General features: G+C 43.7%; 2 protein-coding genes across 4 annotated transcripts in view; one reads left to right on the plus strand and one right to left on the minus strand.

Annotated features, from left to right (window-relative positions):
* Nucleotides 1-1,288: 1,288 nt before the first annotated feature.
* On the minus strand, nucleotides 1,289-18,436 carry ZNF365 (zinc finger protein 365). Its single transcript, XM_071438612.1, has 4 exons — nucleotides 17,377-18,436; nucleotides 8,145-8,325; nucleotides 6,201-6,238; nucleotides 1,289-3,723 (listed from the first exon to the last, which is right to left on the minus strand). Exons 1-4 carry the CDS (start codon nucleotides 18,099-18,101, stop codon nucleotides 3,477-3,479), a joined length of 1,191 nt encoding a protein of 396 aa, XP_071294713.1. The 5' UTR covers nucleotides 18,102-18,436; the 3' UTR covers nucleotides 1,289-3,476.
* Nucleotides 17,429-18,555, plus strand: part of RTKN2 (rhotekin 2) — a 51,082-nt gene continuing 49,955 nt past the window's right edge. For 2 of the 3 annotated variants that reach the window (XM_071438607.1, XM_071438608.1), the window contains exon 1: nucleotides 17,429-17,568. The gene's annotated coding sequence lies outside the window, so the exon portion shown is untranslated. The remainder of the gene's footprint in view (nucleotides 17,569-18,555) is intronic. The other variant, XM_071438609.1, reaches the window with a different exon arrangement.

An 18,555-nucleotide genomic window follows, 5' to 3' on the forward strand; every position in this document is an offset into this window, starting at 1 on the left:
GGATGTATGGAAACAATCAGCATTGGTCTGAGGTAAGAACAAATAGAGGCAACTATCTGATGACGCAGAATAACGAGAGAGAAGAGCTGGATTTTGCTCAAGTAGCTTGAAAGAGGCAGTGGCATTGGAAGGATTATTAGGGATGATAGAAGTGATGATTTGTTTAACCTAGTACCTGCCCTAAATGGTGGCCATCTCTTTGAATATGAGTATCCCACTGAATATTTGCAGAACTCTCCTTGAAACAAAAAATGCGTTCAGATCTTCTCTGGGTAGGGGGAGGCTGTTGTTACTACTGAGTCAGAGCTGGGGGGAGGGATCAGATGTCATTAAGTGCTCTGAAAACATGCTCTCTCTTCAACTGGCAGGAGCATCTCTAAGTGATTGGGTTTTTCTATGTATAGCTCTAATTAAAGGTCTGTCTCAATTAGTCTCTTGTTTTCCTGGCATGTCTGTCAGAACATTTTGTTTTAAGCAAAAAGTTCACCTGTAAAGGCCCAGCCAGAACATATACTGCTCTGAGATATTTTTAGTAATAAATGAAGTGGGATTTAAAAAATTTATATGGGAATGAGGCATCCAGGTCCTAGTGAAATTCACTTTGATGTCAGCATACAAACTATCAAGGAGCCTTCAAAGTGTCTCAAAGGGAAAAACATGGTAACTCTGCTTCAAATTGATTTTTAAAGGTGAGCGGTCAACTTTGTCAGAACATTTTCAGATTTAAAAAATATTTTAAAATTGACATTTCCCGACTTCAGAAGTCCTCAGAAGCTAAAGCTTCAGGTTACACTCAGCCTGGTGCCGATACCTATTCTTGTCAAATATTGTCTCTGTTAATGAGACAGGAACCTGGTTCCCCATGGGAAAACCCTTTTTCCAAGTCTAACCTGATGAAATGATAGCTCTGCAACTGGCAGTGTGTGAGCAGACATCATTGCTGACATTCCCTAGGAGCCCTCTGCCCTTAATGTGCCTGGCCCTTCCCTCCACTCCCCCTGCCTCTGCTTTGGGCAGGTTATCTGACCCGGTGGGTCACCTCCAGAATGATTTTCAAGCAGCATTACAGTAGGAGAGCAGCAGGTGACACCTGTGAGCTGAGCAGGCAAGATGGAGCAGCTGCCTGCAGGTTAATTGCTGGGAAGGGTCACAACCCGACTTCACTGCCACGCTTCATCTGGGGGATAAAACAAAGTCCAAGCTGCTGCTGCTGCTTGGCTTTTTCTGTGCTGCTTCAGAGGCTTTTGTAAGAAACAATGTATTTGACAAAGTTAAATGACACCGTAACTGAGAAATATATCTTTATTATTAGAATGTTTATATTCTAAAAACTTTTATCTGGGATTACAGTACAATCCAATTTCTTTCTAATTAACTAAACTGGCATTTGTTTAGCAAGTAAGTGTAAATTAGGCTTTGAAAAGTTTAAAAACATGCAACTTCTCTTACTCTTTTCCTCTCCCAAAAGGAAAACTTACAGTTAAGATTTTGGCATGATAAATAATAAAATAAACATCTCATTTGTGAACTAGTAGTTGCACTTAACTTTGGTGACTAACAGAGTAGATAGGCATTTAAAAATAAAAATATTCTTTCAGTGTCAAGTGGCTAAAGAAATGAATTAATATATTTAACTTTATTATCTTTCTAATGTTCACCTTTGTTATCTTCAAAGAAGGTTCTTTTTGGTTTGTGGAAGGATGTGGGAAGTAATAGAAAAAACTGGTTCAATTTTAGCTTGCCTATAAAAGTTGTTGTAACACACAACCTGACCCAAGCCCATGCAACACAATGAACAATTCCTTTTCACCACACACAATGCCTAGCATGAAGCCAAGTGTGGCCTTGTGACATAGTTAAATAAATATTGAAATATCATTACAACCTAAATACCTGAATTGATTTTACACTGTGACTTTCTACTGAAACAGTGTTGAGAAACTTTTAAACATATATCTGATTTTTCCATATACACTATTTAAAATAAAAGTCAGAAATAATCTTTCTTCTCTCTGCTACTTTCTGGCAGCTCTGTACACTGACAAATGTATGACATCTGTAGTTACCTGATCCTAGCTGACTGATTGGTCATCTTCTGCTTTAAAAATATTGCAACTCAGGTGCTTATTGCAGCAGTAATCATAGTGATACACTGTCTTTTTATACTCAGTTCTGCTTACAGACACAGTTATAAAAAATGAAAAACATTTTTCACAAATCTTTGTACACATACTGTAAAAATCACCTTCCACATAAACAATTTACATCTGTTATGAGCATTTAAAAAATAAATCACATAGACCTGTGTCACCTATCCTTTCTTTTTCTTGAGAAAACAAATCTCATCAGTAACATCATCAGGATGTTCATATCTGTAAACATGGCATGAGGATTCATATTACCAAAATACTGTACACACAAAAAAGTCATCTTGATAAATAAGTTCTCTAATAAATAAGGATCCTTTTAATTGGCACAAACCAGTGTAAGCACACACATTCGTGTTCTGCAGTATCTCCAACTGCCTTGCACTTGGGTTCTCAGTTCAAAGTCAGTGATCTCTCAGCCCTGTAAAGATTCTTCAGAGATAAAAATGTGAAGGATTTGGGTTATAATCAGGGTTATTTGGGCCTCTTATGCCTGGGACCAAGCACAGACATTGAACACAATGCCATGCAGTAACACAGAGCTTTAGCCTGTCACTTGCTGCACCACAGCTGATAACCACAGCTGATAACCTGCTGCTGGCACTTGGCACTGAAGCTCCTCCTCTGGCCCAATTTGGCCTGTGTGTGTCAGGGCAGCTCCTGGTCTCCTTGCTGAGGGACACCTCAGAGGAGCCCAAACTTGTACCAAATAGACAACATGGCTGCTGGCAGGATCAAGTAGTTTGATGTATTTAATAAAAGATGGAAATGTGCTTATAGCCAAAAACCCAGGGTAGCAATCTAGTGCTGTAAACAGCCTTCAAGGGACTTTGAGTAGGCCTTTTGCATCTAAGAATGTCTGTTAGTCACTGATCTCACACCTACCTAAGCTGGAAGATGGAATATTTTAGTGCCGATTAAATGGATTCCTCTGAGCTTCAGGAATAACACAGATGGAAAATAAATTACCAGTTGGTTAGAGCATGCTGCCATTAAAATAATTAAACATACAGCCACAGTACTGCCCAGCAAGATAACTGCAGTTATTTAAAATAAGCTCTATAAATGACTAAATAAATAAATAAATACATGAATAAATAGAAAAACCTCCATGTAAACTGAATAAAATGTCACTTCTTTTATAGCGCCCAAAGAGGCAATGGCATAACTAAATAATATAAAACTTCCATATGTATATATTTCTATATATTATATCTGATATGTTTTGGCATGGCCAGATGGATAGGAAAAAAGTAGGATGACTAACTCCATTCAATATTTGTTGTGTTGAAGCCAAGTTCCTGTGCTGCTGTACACTGCTCACCGTTCCTATAGCGGCTTGGCCTTCTTACCCATCTTTGATTTTGCACTCACTTTCCTGGCAGAGCAGACTGGTTCACCCTTCTTTTGTGCTCTCCAGATTTCCCTTGGGCAATCGACAGGTTCATAGAAGCATTTCACTGGCTGCAAGCTGGCTTTTTCATCCTTTGCTTTTTTCAGCAAGATCCTTCCTTTTTGAAAGGAATGAGGCTTTGCATCAGGGATGTTGTATGAAGCGTGTGTACTTCCTCGGCTCCTGAAATTAATAATAGTGATTATTAAGAATTGTTATTCAGTCTTGCAAACTGACAGGTCTCCAAAATATCCCAAACCCTTACATTTTTAAAAACAAAAATAGTCTTGTTTTACAGAATGAGGCTGCATGTTAAAAACAGAGTTGTAAGATTATTCACATTCCTTAGTATTCAAAAGCATTCCTCACTAAAATAACCCCTAGGTGTGTTACTGGTGCACTCTTCATGTGTGTTCCTCTGCACTTTGATTCTGATCAGCATTCTGCTGATTTTGGAGTGCTGAGACCTTACTGAGGTCTATACTTGGTGATCTGCAGGGATTTTAAAGATGCACATGTTCACATTCTGCAAAGAATGAACATCCCTTGGTCTTTGCAAGACCACACAGCACCAGTAAGAGTAGAAAGAAGGTGCAGGAACTGTAGAGACTTCTTTGTGGAATCTCAGTGTTGCTCTGGACTGCACCCAGGCCCCCAGGAGCTGCTGCTACAAATGGCCAATAGCTCAGGAAACTCCATGCTCTGCCTTTGTGCTGACCACAAATCCAGGGAAACTTCAGCTTCCCTTTTAGGCTTTGATTTAAAACAGGAAAAGAAGAAAGGGGAATACAAAAACTGGTGGGAAGAAGGGTATGAAAGCTTAAAGGCCAAAGTAAGCTGAATTCTTTGTTCTCTCTGTGTTGGTTCAAACTCAGCAAGATTTGCAGAAATTGGTGAGCTCAGGTGGAGCGACAGCTAAGTGCCCAGTGCTGCAAAGGCTGAACCATGCACTCTGAAATATGACATCAAAACTGCAGTTCCACAGTTTAGCTAAGATCATTATAGTCCCTTTTAACATAATCTTGAAATGTTTTACAGCAGATGCATTAGTGTAACAGCAGAACTATGAATGTAAGGCACCAGCTCATGTCTACCTAGCTCCTGTGACTGAAGTGAAGAGCAGATGTGCTGATGTACAAGCTGATCTTTTAAGGGGTCCCACAGGGCTCTTTTCCATAGCCTGTATTTCTGAAAACCATGTATCTGTAGTATGAGTTCTAGGAGTTAAATCATATTGCACACTTGACAAAGCCAGTAGTGGAAAAAGCTGTGGTCACTCAGATGTGTACAGTGTAAACCCTCCTGCTCTTTAGGAAGATGAGGTGTGTGTCATGGAAGTCTGTATTTGTTGGTAGGAGGCAGTGAGGACCACCTATCATTGTAGGAACTAAGCCTCACCTGGTTGGCAGCTTTGCTAAGCAGATTTCACTACGGGGAGGTTTAGGGGGTGAAATGCTCTGCAGGTCCAAGCTGGAGCTTGCAGGCACTGTGTCATCCTGGCCTGGTGCAGGCCTGGGCTCTGACCACTTGCTGGGGTTTAGGAATGACCTGTGTGAATGCACAAGTGTTGGCCACTCCAGTTTACCATCAGTCCTTGGGTACTGTTTTTTCCAGTCCATTACTTAGTTGTTGTTTAAAGATGCAGCATTCTGTTTGTCTCAGATGTTGTTATGGTGAAGAAGGAACATCATTTATTCCCAAAGCATACACAGGCATTATTGCAGGTGATGTTAGGCAGTCCCCTGCTGCACTGAATGAAGCTACTAAAACCAGAAGGTAAGGTCAATATGATCTCAGGGGCTACCTAAAGGGGCTAAACTGTACTTAAATTGAACTTTATGGTAGAGAAGATGGATGTCTGTCCCCAGTTCACAGTCAGGGTACGAAAGTAGCCAAGATGGAGGAAGATGCAGGTGAAATGCAAAGCTGCCAGCTCCAGATGCAGGAAATGCTTTTTCACTGAAAGCAGCAGCTCTGCAACACAAGTGACTGTAGAGAGTCTGAACTTCTCCTCACACGTATTCCTAATCTGTTGTGTTATGGAGAAGGACTTGTGGTGGTGCAAAGGGAAAAAGTCCTGAACTTGTGTCCCCACAAGGAAAGGCTGCCCTGAAGAGGGGTGCAGTGCCTGACTGCCACTTGGCCAAGCAGCACGTGATGCTCCAAACCACCTGCTGGGACTCATGACCAAGTCACAAAGACATGGGAGACCAGCCCCAATTAGTTCTGCTGCTCCCAGGACAGCTGCTTGAGTAACCTGAGATTGTTAGTGCCCATGCTTGCTCAGGGCACTTGTTTGGTGATATGATTGTTACTGTCAGTTAGGAAATGACAACTGTCTCTCTCCTACCTACAGAATGTTAAAGGTATTTTCAACTGGAACTTGGACTGCATGAGCCAAAGAGATTCAACTCCTGTAGCTTTGCAATAGGCTGTTATAGTCAGCAGGAAGGAGTAATTTGTTTAACAGAAAATTAGCATTCTTTATTTTCTTTAGAGAATATCTGAGTATAGTTTTAGCAGAAATCTGGTTTTCCTCAATTACATGACATAAATAGAGACCATATGTAGGTCCCAGCCTATAAGGTAAAATGTAAAAGCAGAAATGCAAGCATGACAACTTATTGCATTTAAGTTAAAAAAAAAGGAGATATACATACAGGCATCTGGGTTTCTTATTTAATGAAATGTCTGTAAACTGCAATGAAAAAAAAAAAGGTTATTACTATTACATTTTCAAGTAATTAAAGTACAAGGATAAAATATACACAATATTTAAAACTGTATTTCCATTCTCACATGTTAAACTAGAACATTCAGGAAACAAACCAAAAAAGTCACCTCTTTTACAGATTATTACTCTTCCATCTTATGAACATGTTTTTAAAATTCATAATGTGTGAGTTGTTAGTGGTTGGATTTTTCCCATTATTTTTATTGTAACTATAATCAAAGTAAATTGCTAAAGAAGTGTGGGCTGAACAGAGATCTTTCACATTAGATTAAACAGTATGGATACAATGGGAAGTAATTATTGTGTTCAAGATAATTAATAAAGGCCAGTGGCTGAATAAGCTGTATGAAATTAACTTTCAGATCCTTTAATTTTTCAGTGATACATTTCCTTTACACAAGTGGCTAGGAAACTCCAGCTACAAGCCCTTGGCTCTGCCACACTTGCACTGAAGGGTGGAGGGTGAGAACAGAAACATTTCTCTCCCCCTCCTGCAGATGCTGAGACCAGCTAGGGACAGCATAGCTTCAATGCCAGGCCAAATTTGCATGACTGCATTTTTTACAGCAGTTTGGTTCACAGTGTGGAAACACTTTGTCTAGTCCCTCTTTTGGTGGGGGTCAGAAAAGGAGGTGTTTAATGCCAGCTCAGCTTAAATTAATTTTTTTTTCAGTACTAAATAGGTTCTTTGTATTGAGCTCTCATCAGAGCTGCTACACTGAGCCTTTGAATATCATTTAATGAAGTCCCTGAGACAAGCAAGTCAGATTTGGCATCTGAAAATGATTATGTTCTTGTAAATGTTCCTTCTGTCCCTGGTATTGTCCACACTTTGCAGATGGATTTTTGCTCAGCCTGACTTTGCTTGCCATCTGTCTTGGTTGGTGTCTGGAGCCATCTCATGGTGTACTTTCCTGTACCTCCTGAAGGTCAGGATGGTCAATATTTGGATGAATGGCCTTAGAGGAATGCTGAAGTTACCCAGAAATCAGGGCAGGTGCCTTAAAAATCAGAGCCCTCCCCAAGGGACACTGCTGAGCCTGGCATTATGATAAACACATCCAGAGCAAGGGAGATGATTTAATATTGAGGCCCATCTGTACAGTGTCCCATAATCTTCTCACAGATACTGCCTGAGATGCCTGCACTGCATTTCAGCTCATCTTACCTAAAGCTTGTTGTCTTCCAAGTAGCTCTGGGAACATTTCCTTTCCACCACTGCATACCTGTTCAGTGCTGGACATGATCAAATGCCTTCTTCTCACATCCCAGGGTGAACAACTACTTAGCACAGGCAGCACGGGGTATTCAATTAAACTGAAATGTTCCTTGGAAGTCCTGTGCCTAAAACTTGTCATATAAATGTAATGCATTATAGGAAAATACTGAGTTTAGGTACTAAAAATGAGGGCTTAAAAAGAAATAATGTATTTTAAAAAGTAATGTTCTTGGATTTCTAATCCATGTGATACAGGCCTGTGGGAATGCATTCACCATTTCTAAGAGTCCCATGATAGGTAACTACCAGAGAAAAGATGATTTGCCAGCAAGCTGATGTATCACCTATAGGGATCTATGTCTTTCCTGAAAATCTTCAGGCATCCCAAATAGACTGCCAAGTCACATTAAAAAAAGTGTTCATGGCAAAGGCAACAGCAGCAATAGCCAAAGCTGAAAAATAATTTAATTATCTATCAAATATTTCATTACTCTCTGCTCTCCCTTTATCATCTTTGGCTGCTGCTTTCACAAATGCACATCTGCCTGCAGCAGTGCTCAGCCCAAGCCACCAAGCCCACCCATGTTCCAAGGGCAGAGGTCTGGCTGCAGGGGCAGGGTGGCAGCACAGGGAGGGGCTGTGCTGGCTTACCACGTGCTCGCTGATGTCAGTGTGGTTGCACACCATCTGCTGGCTTTGGTAATATTCCAGCTGCCTCTCTGCCAGATCCACGCGCTGCAACAGGTTCTCGATGAAGTGCTGCAGCCTGGCTTTCCCCCGCACTTCTTTTTCTGCTGCTTCTTCCAGGAAGTGGTTGAAAGTAACAACTTCTCTGCAAGATGGAAACATTGCAAAGAGGCCACATTTAGATAACAGCAGCTCCCTGGTCTCACCGTTGTCAAGAACTACTGGTGCTTCTCCAGTTTGTCATGGAGTGGCTAATTACTGTCCTCCACCGTTGTCAAAAGATTTCAACTTTTTTGTGGATAAAGTGAAGATCTGGAAGCCTGAATGCTGAATTTAGGTTTATGGGCAGTGGGTTTGGGGTGGGGTTTTTCACTTCGTTTGGTCTCTTGGAATTAGTCTTTAGTGGCCCACAGAGTAGAAATATGATTAAGCATCACATCTCAAAGTATCTGGAGACAGCTGTATCTGCTTTCTCTTTTACTTAACCATGAGGATATTAGCTCTGAAACATGAAGAGAAACAGAGGAACTCCCAAATTAATCTTTTAATTTCATCACAATCTAACAATGGTCACTTAAAGTTGCTGCTCTTTTGAACTCACAAGAGCTTCTGTGGCCATTAAATTTAATTTTGACTGCATTACTACAAGTATGTCCAAGTGTGGTGTTATGACCTGGAGCCAGAGGGAGCAGGGGAGATTAACAGATAATCTACAGATTATAGACCAGGGAGTACATGTGTGGGAAGAACAAGTTTTAGGTAAGGAGTTTAGGAATGTGTCTTGTCTGGGAACCCAAGTGGAAGAAACAGAGAGCACCAGTGACTGTGAAAGCTCCCAGCTGAGCCACTGCTCATTTCTAATTTCTCTGCATACTTACTATCAGTAACCAGGACACCACTTGGACCTCCAATATCAAAGGATTATTTGGGTGGAAGAAGTTTGGTTGTAGATTGAAGTATGTATTACAAAAGAAGACAAATCTGAACATGTAGCACTTCCCTGGTTAATAAATGCCTGGATAAATATTTTTTACTCTGCCAGTGAAGCCATGCTAATTTTTGCTTTGTACAAAAAGGGTGGGAGTTGAGGGAACTTGCCAAATGAGAAAGGGCATGATTGCTCAGTAGAAATACATTGCCTGAGGAAAAAGCATTTTAAGTAGAAACTATGAAACAGTTTGTGGCAGAAATAACCTTTCAAAGCTTAGATTGTTTATAACAAATTCAAAGTTTCTCTGCGTTTTGTTGTTTTAACTCAGTATAGTTGTAGTTAATTGGTTTAATGGAGTATAGTTGTTTCAACAGTGAGCTGCTTTGTGCTAAGAGTCAGGCATGAGTGGTCAGCCCTGGAAATTCACCACCTAGGATTCAGGCTGTGCCTGCCTGCTCCATACTACAGCAGAGTTCTGTTTGCATGGCTGATCTAATGGTAGGAATCAGGTACAAACAAGCGTGTATTGTTTGGATGAAGAATGTGGATGAGTAATAGTTTATATTAACTCACCCATAAAATCTGGCTTAAGAAACAGAGAGGTAACTTGTTTGTTAAGCTCAACTAATCAATTTCATTTCAAGGCTCTGAACAGTTTTAGTGATTATTAGCTTGCACAGAGCAACCTGATACTAGAGAGCCACTGAGGAATGCTTAGGGAGAAGCCAATCGAAACTCATTAAAGTAAATTTTAGGGCTTTGTTGTCACCACACTGTAACTTCTTTGACTTCATAACTTATGATTAACTTGACTTCATTAGTCAGTTCATATCATTTTGGGTTAATGTAGGAGCAACCTGAAGTCCTTGCTATTTCATCAGGGTCCTCTTTTACTGGGAACAGGAAGCTCAAAAGGACAGCAACTCAGCAGGTTGGCTCCAAATCCCTCTCCTTTTGGGTAAGGAAGAGCTGTGCACAGCCTGGCAGGCTGCTGACCCTCTGGTGGGAGAGTGGGGAGCTGCCAGCCTGGGACACCATGAGGATGTCCCTCCCAGGGACTCAGTCAGCTTCTGAGTTTGGCTGCAGCAGGAGGCCACAAACATGAGTAACTGGCATTTTTTTAAAAGAGTGATAGTTTCAAGAATGCTAACATTTGTAATTATCTCAGCAAAGGTAATTAGTAAGAATTCGTTAGTTGCCTGTTCTATGGTACAAATAATCACCAAGAGATTTTCCTTTCCTACAAATGTCTCATTGATATACCATAAGGAGGCCAGGGGGGAGCAGAGTTTTTTTCAGGAAGATCTAGATGACTACCAGGAGGAGAAGAGACTCATAATGTCAATAAATTCCCTAGTATTGTCCTTGCTTTCTAGACTAAAGATAACTTGGCATCCTACATGCCATTATTTGGAAGAACTGTTATTAGCAGCAATAGTAGCATATCCATAACTTCTCTCTGTTTACCTGCCTTTGTACAGCCTATGAACCTACCTTTAATAACTTTCATCTAAAAGTTTTCCTTTGGGCTGAAATGCACTCTGTAAATTCTCTTTGGAAAGCCAGGAGCCAGAACACACCCACACATAAGGGCTCTGTCACACACCTTGCACTGATAAGCAGCACTGCTGTTAGTTCAGCTACTTTCTTTGTTTCCACTTCATTCTCATCTCTCAGAAGAACAAGATCAAGCCCTGAGGAGTGACTGCTAATAAGTCTCTCTACTTGCTCCAACACTTCTTCCTCAGAGAGCTCACTCCTTGCCCAGCTATGCCTTGGTTACCTGAAGGGAGTTCCCAGAAGAATTTTTAGCCTCCTCCCACTGTGAACAATAGGGAAATGGTTCAAAGAAATCCTGTAGCTTCCTGCAGCTGCTGTTTACCTGTCTAATCGCCCTTCTTTCTTGTCTCTTGTAGTTTGCCCAGACTTTCTCTCAGCCCTACTGATGACCCTTTCCCTTCTATTTCATTTTGGGATATCTGTGATGATTTTTTTTGCTTATGTTCTTTATTTTGCTTTCAATTTATTTCTCCAGACCTCTGCCAAATTTTTGAGGATTATATGACAGGATTTCTGTCTTTCACTCTCTATTCTCATGCTTGTGAAAGATGGGTGTTCACAGAGGTCTGACACTGCTCTTCATGAAGTCAGGGGGAAGCTGAAGCCATGAATATTGTGGGGCCCACATGCTAGAGGCATAAACCAGAGCACAGCAGCATGGGCCCACTGGGCTCTGTGTCCTGACAGCACAGCCTTGTGAGCAGCATTCACCTGAAACAGGAACAGCTTTGTTAAAGTGGCTCACACCTGAGGTGTTGCCCTTTTAACAAGAGGTCTCTGCTGCCCTGCACTGACTATTCTACATCTGGAGCACTTCTGTTACGTTGAGGAAAGGTTCCATGGAGTTATTAACTCCCCCTGAGAGCTCCTCTGCTCTCAGCATCATCTCCTTACTGCTCTGCTCCTCTGCCCAGCAGACTCCTGCCCCCTTCCCCCAGCTCTGCACCCTGGCACTTGCTTATGGGGGTAAGCAACAGATCCTGGCACTACATCTTCTGAGTGGTGTAGATGATGCTCAATGCACCCTAGATCTCTTAAATTTCTGTAATCTCATCTGTTCATAGTTTACTACACCAACACTAAGGTATATTGTATGCAAAATGTTTACAGGGCTGTGACTGGCCAGCAGGGAGAAAAGTGGATTTCTTGCTTTGTCCTGGGGGATGCTCTGTCAGATGAAACCTTTCAGGAAGAGGGAATTGCTCCTGCAGCCTGGAGAGCAGGGAGTGTATTGAGCTGCCAGCAGCAGGGTGAGGCAAATGAGAGGGAAAGACAAGGGGGATGCAACCTGGGAGGTGTCCAAGAGGAGCAGGAGATGCCTGTACTGCCAGAGTGTCAGAAAGGAGTTCTTCGAGAGCCAGAGGAGTCCAGGGGAAATTTACTGCAGTACAGCAGGCACCTCAGAGGTGTTCAGCTGAAAAAACAAGTGCAGGGGGAAGAACTCACTGTAAGTAAGAAGGACTTGCTGCCAAAGCTTTTATTTTAATCTGACTCTGCCAGGCAGTTCACCTATTACAGTTTACTAGACTTAAGTAGTTTGGCATTTTGCATCCCAACTGCAGCCTAGCTCAAAAACTTCTTTATGGAGGCTGTTACCATGTAACAACTTGAGATGTGGTAAATAATGTTATAAATCATAGGCTGACTAGGTGACATTTATTCTTCTGCCTTTACCACTGGATTATTCAGCGCTCCTTTAGGATGAGCGAGCTGCAGTTCTTGTTTACTGGAGCAGTTGCCAGCACAGGGATCCTGGGAGATGCTCAGTGTTTCTATGACTTTCAGCAGCTAAGATTGACATACACTGACTAAGTGCAGAGGGTGGGACAGCTCCAGCTCCTTAACACCTGACAAGAAGGGCTAATGAGTTCTCACATTGCAACCAAGCCCTCCCACGGATGCATAGCACTGGCCCCAGGACTGTGCACAGCAACACTGACACCTGCAGCTGCTCTGGAGGTGGAGATAAGCACGAGGCCCCATGCAGGTTTTGCATCCAATATCAAATCACTTTAGAGAATCACATTTAGCATAACTCTGTCTAAAATCAATAGAAAACCAAACCATTATTTTACCTGAAGGTGGGAAAACTCCTACCACAGTAAGTAGTAAAGTGATTTACTTCTCAAAATATTTAATATGTATATTCATTAAGTATTAATGCCACTGACCTTATCCATCACCCAACTGGTGTTTTTGCCTGAAGGCTGCTGTTATTCATTAGGTTGTGGTTTCACATTACCACACCACTAAAAGGACATTTGATTTAAGAGATTCACACCTCCTCCCTCAGAAAGTTATTGTACCCATTCAGTGGGCTGTGTTCTAGACAGAGCCCTGAATTTACTGGGTGACACTGAAGATTTTAAGCTTTATTTCACAGAGCCATTCTGTGGGACAGTCATGCTAGGCTTAAACCTGTGCAGCTGCATGGGGGGGAGTAATCTCTTGAGTAGGAAGATGAAAGAAAACAGGAAAGAGGGAGCAGGATTACCTAAAACTGAGGGTGGAAGAACAATGTGTAATTGTAGTTGTACTCTGCTTAAAGCAAATCAAAACTGTTTTGTGGTACAATTGAAACCCCTTTTTAAGGGAAAGCTGTTTTAAAGCACAAATTGCAGTGATCTCTAAAACCCAGCACATTGTCAAGATGTTACCTGCACAGATAATTTCATTAATTGCAAACTTAAGGTGAAGCCACTGGCAAGAATAACTACTGCCCACAACAGCTATTCTGAATTAATCCTTGCATTCCAGGCTATGTCAGAGCAGAGGCATGGCCAGTCTCAAAACAAATGCATTAGACTGGTTAGAGAAATTACTGTCAGAGATATGGCAAGGTACATTAATGATCTTACTCTATGATTAGGAGACAAAGTGAAGCTGTTTAAGTTACCATTGAAGGTAGATTCCAGCCAAAGACCATCCCTTCTTACCCTGTTCAAACTTACTGAAAATCAAACTCTACCAGTTTCAATTTTCTTACATTACATCCAGAAACAAGCCTCTCAGTGTCCTCTAGCAGTTAAGTTCATAGCTGGTTTTTGTTTCAATGGTTTTCTTGATATCTTATTCAACAAAGGCTTATGCCCTTTGGGCATGCTTCTGTGTTATCTTTAAGATCACAGTTATCTTTAAGCTCACTCTGAGTTGCATTCTCCTTCATCAAACATGGAATAATCCCTTTCAGGGCACATTTTCTAATTAAATAATTCTTTGCTCAGCAGCTCTGTGCTTAGAGTAATACTATTTCAGCTATGTATTAATATAGTCAGTGTTGTACCTCCTCCAGCTGTGCTACCCCTCAACAGAGTTCACCTCCACGAGGGCCCCACACCAGTATCAGCACATACCTGCATGCATATTGGCACTACAGTTTTTGTAAGAAAACTAAGAAAATGTAACTAAAAAGGTATCTTCACTTCATTGCTGTCTTTGCTGGACTGCTAAAGGCCTTATTTAAAACAAACAAAACATAATCAACTGACAAGTCTTAAGAAATAACCCCACTGATCCTACAAGTGCTTCAAATGGGCAGCCCTGTTCCTGCTGATGGTCTAAACCAACACTCAGATGTTTCAGGGAAGGTGTTTTCTTTTTTCTGCTGCTAAGAGGAAAAGATTTTCAGCTACACTAGCTCAATACCAATGCTAATTTTAGGAAAAAGTTATCCATATTCACAAGATTGCTTATGGAAAAAAAAAATCCAAAGAAACTGATGAAAGCATTTATTTCTGAAGGTCAGCAAGTATCAAAGCAGTCCCTAAGGGATGCCTTTGACTTTCCACAAGCTGCAGTGAGAACTGCTTCTGCAATTTCCATTATGCAGTCTTGTTTGGCTATCTAATCATCTGGACTTCTTCCAGAAATCAAAGCCAAAGTTGAGATCCTCCTTTTTTGAAGGACAATGTCTTCTCAGCACACCAAGTAAGTTTTGAACACACAAAGGATTGAATATATAGACAAGTCTCAGAGTTTACCAACAGCCCAGACAAGTGCCACTGTTGTTACCAAAGTCATGAACTTTTTTCTCTACTAGAGCACATCACCCAGTGCCTCCCTGCTGCTGGAGTAAAGCTAACTGTCCCAGGCGTTTTAGAGAATCAGCTCTGAAAAGCTGCTCTAGAACTATCAGTCCTGCTCTTACAAAGCATTTTTTATACCTACCTTCCTTCTCAATTTGCTAATTATACAATGACCTTTCAATTGGAAAGACAAACAGTACATTTTTCTATGGCACTATCCCATATCATCCCTCAAGATGGGAAATGAAGGAATCATCTAAATGAGAGGAAACCCAACACACTTCCAGTTTTTCCTAAGTGAATTCAACCTAGTCTTTTACCCTGCCTACCCTCCCAGTGTCCTTCAGAGGCAATGCTGTGGAGCTGGGCACAGACACAGGCAATAACAAATTCTGACTGCTCTCTTCCCCCTTGGTACTCAGGGCTGCTATTCTTCCATCCTACCCACTGCCATGCATTACACACATTTACCTGTACAAATTAACACACTGCTGTGTAAGAGCTGTTCACTCATTCCTATTGCTGCACTTGCTTTCAAGTCTTTTTGTTGAAAGTGGAAGCAAAACTCTAAAGAGCAATACTCTGAAGTATTCTGTGAGTACTCTGTGGAGTCTCTTGTGCAGCTGCCTCTTTTGGTTAGTGTTTCTAGCCAAGTAACCTTCAGCCTTCCCTGTAACATCAACTTAGGAGCTACCTCATCATTTGTTTATGCATTCACCCTCCTCCTTTCAAGACAAGGATTCCAACAGCAATCATCTGAGCTCCTGCCCCTTTCCTGAGCTGGTAATGTCCCAATGTGAAGGACAATGTTTTCCCACTTCTCCTCATTCTCTATTCAGTCTCTTCTGGCCTCACAACACCAGCCTGACTGTGCTGTTGGTAAGTAGTCTGCCAAAGAGCATGTGGCCTCTTCCTTGTTCCTTTTCCTAATACAGTTAAAAATCACAACTTCAGCTGTCTTTTTCTTTCCAAAGATCAGTGTCCTTTGCCATCCATATCGTACCCATTCTTTCTACCCAGATGACTCAATTGCCCCTTTCCTCTTTTCCCACAAGGTCTTTTCTTCTTCTACAGCATTGCAGAACTTTGGGTTTGTCCCACTGAATACTTTCTTTCTCCCAACAGTTTTTTTTTTCCTTTTTAGATCCTAGTCTTGATTTTTAAGAACACACTCTGCTTTTAGTTTGGGGTAAGATTCATGCCACTTAACTTGAGATGTCTGAAATTCTGCATCTAGCCTAAGACAGCTGCTTACCTGAGGTCTCCTGGTAGTCTGCAGAGGGAAGAAGGACCTTCACAGAGCAATCCCTCCCGCTCTAAGATACTTTTCTAGAGGAAATAGGGTGGCTCACTGTGAAAGAGCCCAGGAGGGCAGTCTGGCTAGATGGGAATACCAAAACTGCTTGAAACTATGTTATCTTCATGGCTTCCCTCCAGCATACTTTCAAATCTGCCTCAGTTACACTATTCAGCTTCAGCTTCACCTTAAGTCTTTCAATCTTCTCTTCCATGAATCTTCCATTTCAATCTTCTCTTTCATACTTTAAAATCAGAGGTTCTGTTGAATATCCCTTCAAGGAAGATCTGAGAGGCTCAAATCCCACCACCTTTATGTATCCCCTCTTCTGGAAAATCTCTAGCTCTGCTTCAAGATAGATGGCTCCTACTGATCCTCATCTTTTCTTTCTTGTCCTTAGACTACAGGAAGGAATGATGAAAGCCCTCCAAACTTCCTACACTGAACTCCTACACCACCTTCCTTATTTCTTGTAAGATCAGTGTCATGGCAACTACCACTTCTCATCTTCCTTTTGTAAGCTGATGAATTGGTTTAGAGGCATACCATTACCAAGGCTCTTTATTTCCATTTCTCTAAAATAACTTGTGTTGCTCTGAAAAGCCTGAAAGGTTTCAGCAAGTGCTGAATAAACTAAGTAGTTCATGTATAAATTATATATCAGCTATCACTACATTTTTAATGGATGCATCATGAATGTATTTTTAGATGGCTTAGGTTAGTCAGAACTCTGGCATCTGCATCCCAGTCCCATATTAGTGATTCCTGTTCCACAGTTCTGTGTCCATCTAAAAAACTAGACAAGAACTACTTGGACATGGCCTTTTCAACACTGTCTCCAGTAAAGCTTCACTGATGCACAGGAGACTGTGCACTCCACAGGCTGACCATGGTGAGAAGGCTTAAGGGAAAAGGTGCTATTAGGTATTCTTGCATACTTCATCCAGACTTATCCAACCATCTCTTCTTAAAAAGACAATGCATTAAAGGTGGCAGTGTAAATCACATTACATGCTGATGAGAGCTCCTACTTGTCCCTACCCCCATGAAACCAGAGGCACAACACAGGCATTAGAAAGTGTAGAAGTTAGTCACTGGGGAGCCAAGTGTGAAAGCCCCTGCTCAGGGAGCTGTCCCCTGCCCTGTTAGTCACTGGGGAGCCAGTGTGAAAGCCACCTGCTCAGGGAGCTGTCCACTGCCTTGCAGGGGACACGGTCACATGGCTACAACTCTAGCAATATAGTGATCTGAAGCGGGGAGCGCCAGGCCCTTTCATAATCAGCAAGCAACTGAGCCATTCCCTCTCTTCTCCCCCAAAGGCTGTCACTCACGCAGGAGCTGGCCAGCCCTCGCCAAGCCATCGGCACTCGCCTCCTCACTTACTCCTCTTTGCGGTGAAGCTCCTCCTCGGACTCGCTGAGCCGCTGCTTCAAGGCTGCGATCATCTCCACCGCCACATCCACCTGCCTGCTCAGGGCCCGCTCTCGCCGCTGCACCTCCTGCTTCTTCTGGGACAGCTGCACGAACGCTGCCCGCACCTCCAGCAGCTCCGCCGTCTTCTGGGACAGCTCTTTGGTAAGCTTGTCGATCCGCTTCTCGATCGTTTTGTCCACGGCCTCTACCATCCTGTTAAACTTTTCTCTGACGTGTGCCTCGAAGGAGGCTTTGGAATCAGCGGCCGAGAGGCCGGGTTTGGAAAGCTCGCTGGGAGACTCAGCCGACACATAGTTGGCCAGGTAGGAGCCGGGCCGCTCGGCCGCCAGCTCCCGCGGCTGCTCGCCCTTGCCGCTCCCGCAGGACGCGCCGCCCAAGTTCAGGTAGGGCCCCGCGGGCTGCGCGGCAACGCCGCCGGGGCTGCCCGGGCTGCCCTGGGCTGCGGGCTCCGGCGGAGACACCGGCTCCGCGTCCTTCAGCGGAGAGAACAGGCTGCTCCTGGCCAGGAGGCTGCTCTCCTGGAAGCTGTGGCTGTACTCCAGGTGCACCCGCAGCGAGGACAGGCTCCGGAACCTGGTGTGGTCGCCGCATCGCGGGCAGCGGAAGGGGAGGCTGACGCCGCCGAGCGGCTCCGGCCAAGGGTGCCCGCCTTCATCCCGGGCTGTCTGTTGCATTCCTCGCCGGAGGGAACGGCCCGCGTCCGCGCCCCACGGGAAACTTGGGAAACTTTCCCGGCGATTCCTCAGGGGTACCGCGCCATCTCCGCCCGGGGACGCGCCCACCCGGCGCGGCGCTCCGGCCGCACGGCCCCGCCGGCTCCGCTCGCTCGGCGGGGCTCCGCTCGCCTCGGCCGCCGCCCGGGCCTTGCCGGAGCGGAGCGGCGCCGGGCCCCGGCTCGGCGCGGGCCTCGGCCGCCCGCAAGGTCGCCGCACTCACCCGACTTGTTGCTGGTGGCGGCAGCGGGGCGGCGTTTTCAGCAGAGCCGTAAATCAGCCCGCGGGGCGGGGCGGGCGGGGCGAGGATGCGGAGCGGGGAGCGGCGGGGACGCGGAGCGGGGAGCGGCGGGGATGCAGAGGGGCGGGGATGCCCGGTGGGGGGTGCTGCGGGCGGGCGGGCGTGGGTGGGTGT

This window comes from Agelaius tricolor, unplaced genomic scaffold (genome assembly GCF_023055355.1).
Source record: "Agelaius tricolor isolate 1412-34295 unplaced genomic scaffold, bAgeTri1.0.p SCAF_13, whole genome shotgun sequence".
Taxonomy (NCBI): domain Eukaryota; kingdom Metazoa; phylum Chordata; class Aves; order Passeriformes; family Icteridae; genus Agelaius; species Agelaius tricolor.

Coding starts and splice junctions, on each gene's coding strand:
- ZNF365 (XM_071438612.1), bottom strand. CDS start 18,101: ATGCAACAGACAGCCCGGGATGAAGGCGGGCACCCTTGGCCGGAGCCG. Junction 8,326..17,376: donor GAGCTTCACCGCAAAGAGGA/GTAAGTGAGGAG, acceptor TCCATCTTGCAG/AGAAGTTGTTACTTTCAACC. Junction 3,724..6,200: donor AATAAGAAACCCAGATGCCT/GTATGTATATCT, acceptor TATTAATTTCAG/GAGCCGAGGAAGTACACACG.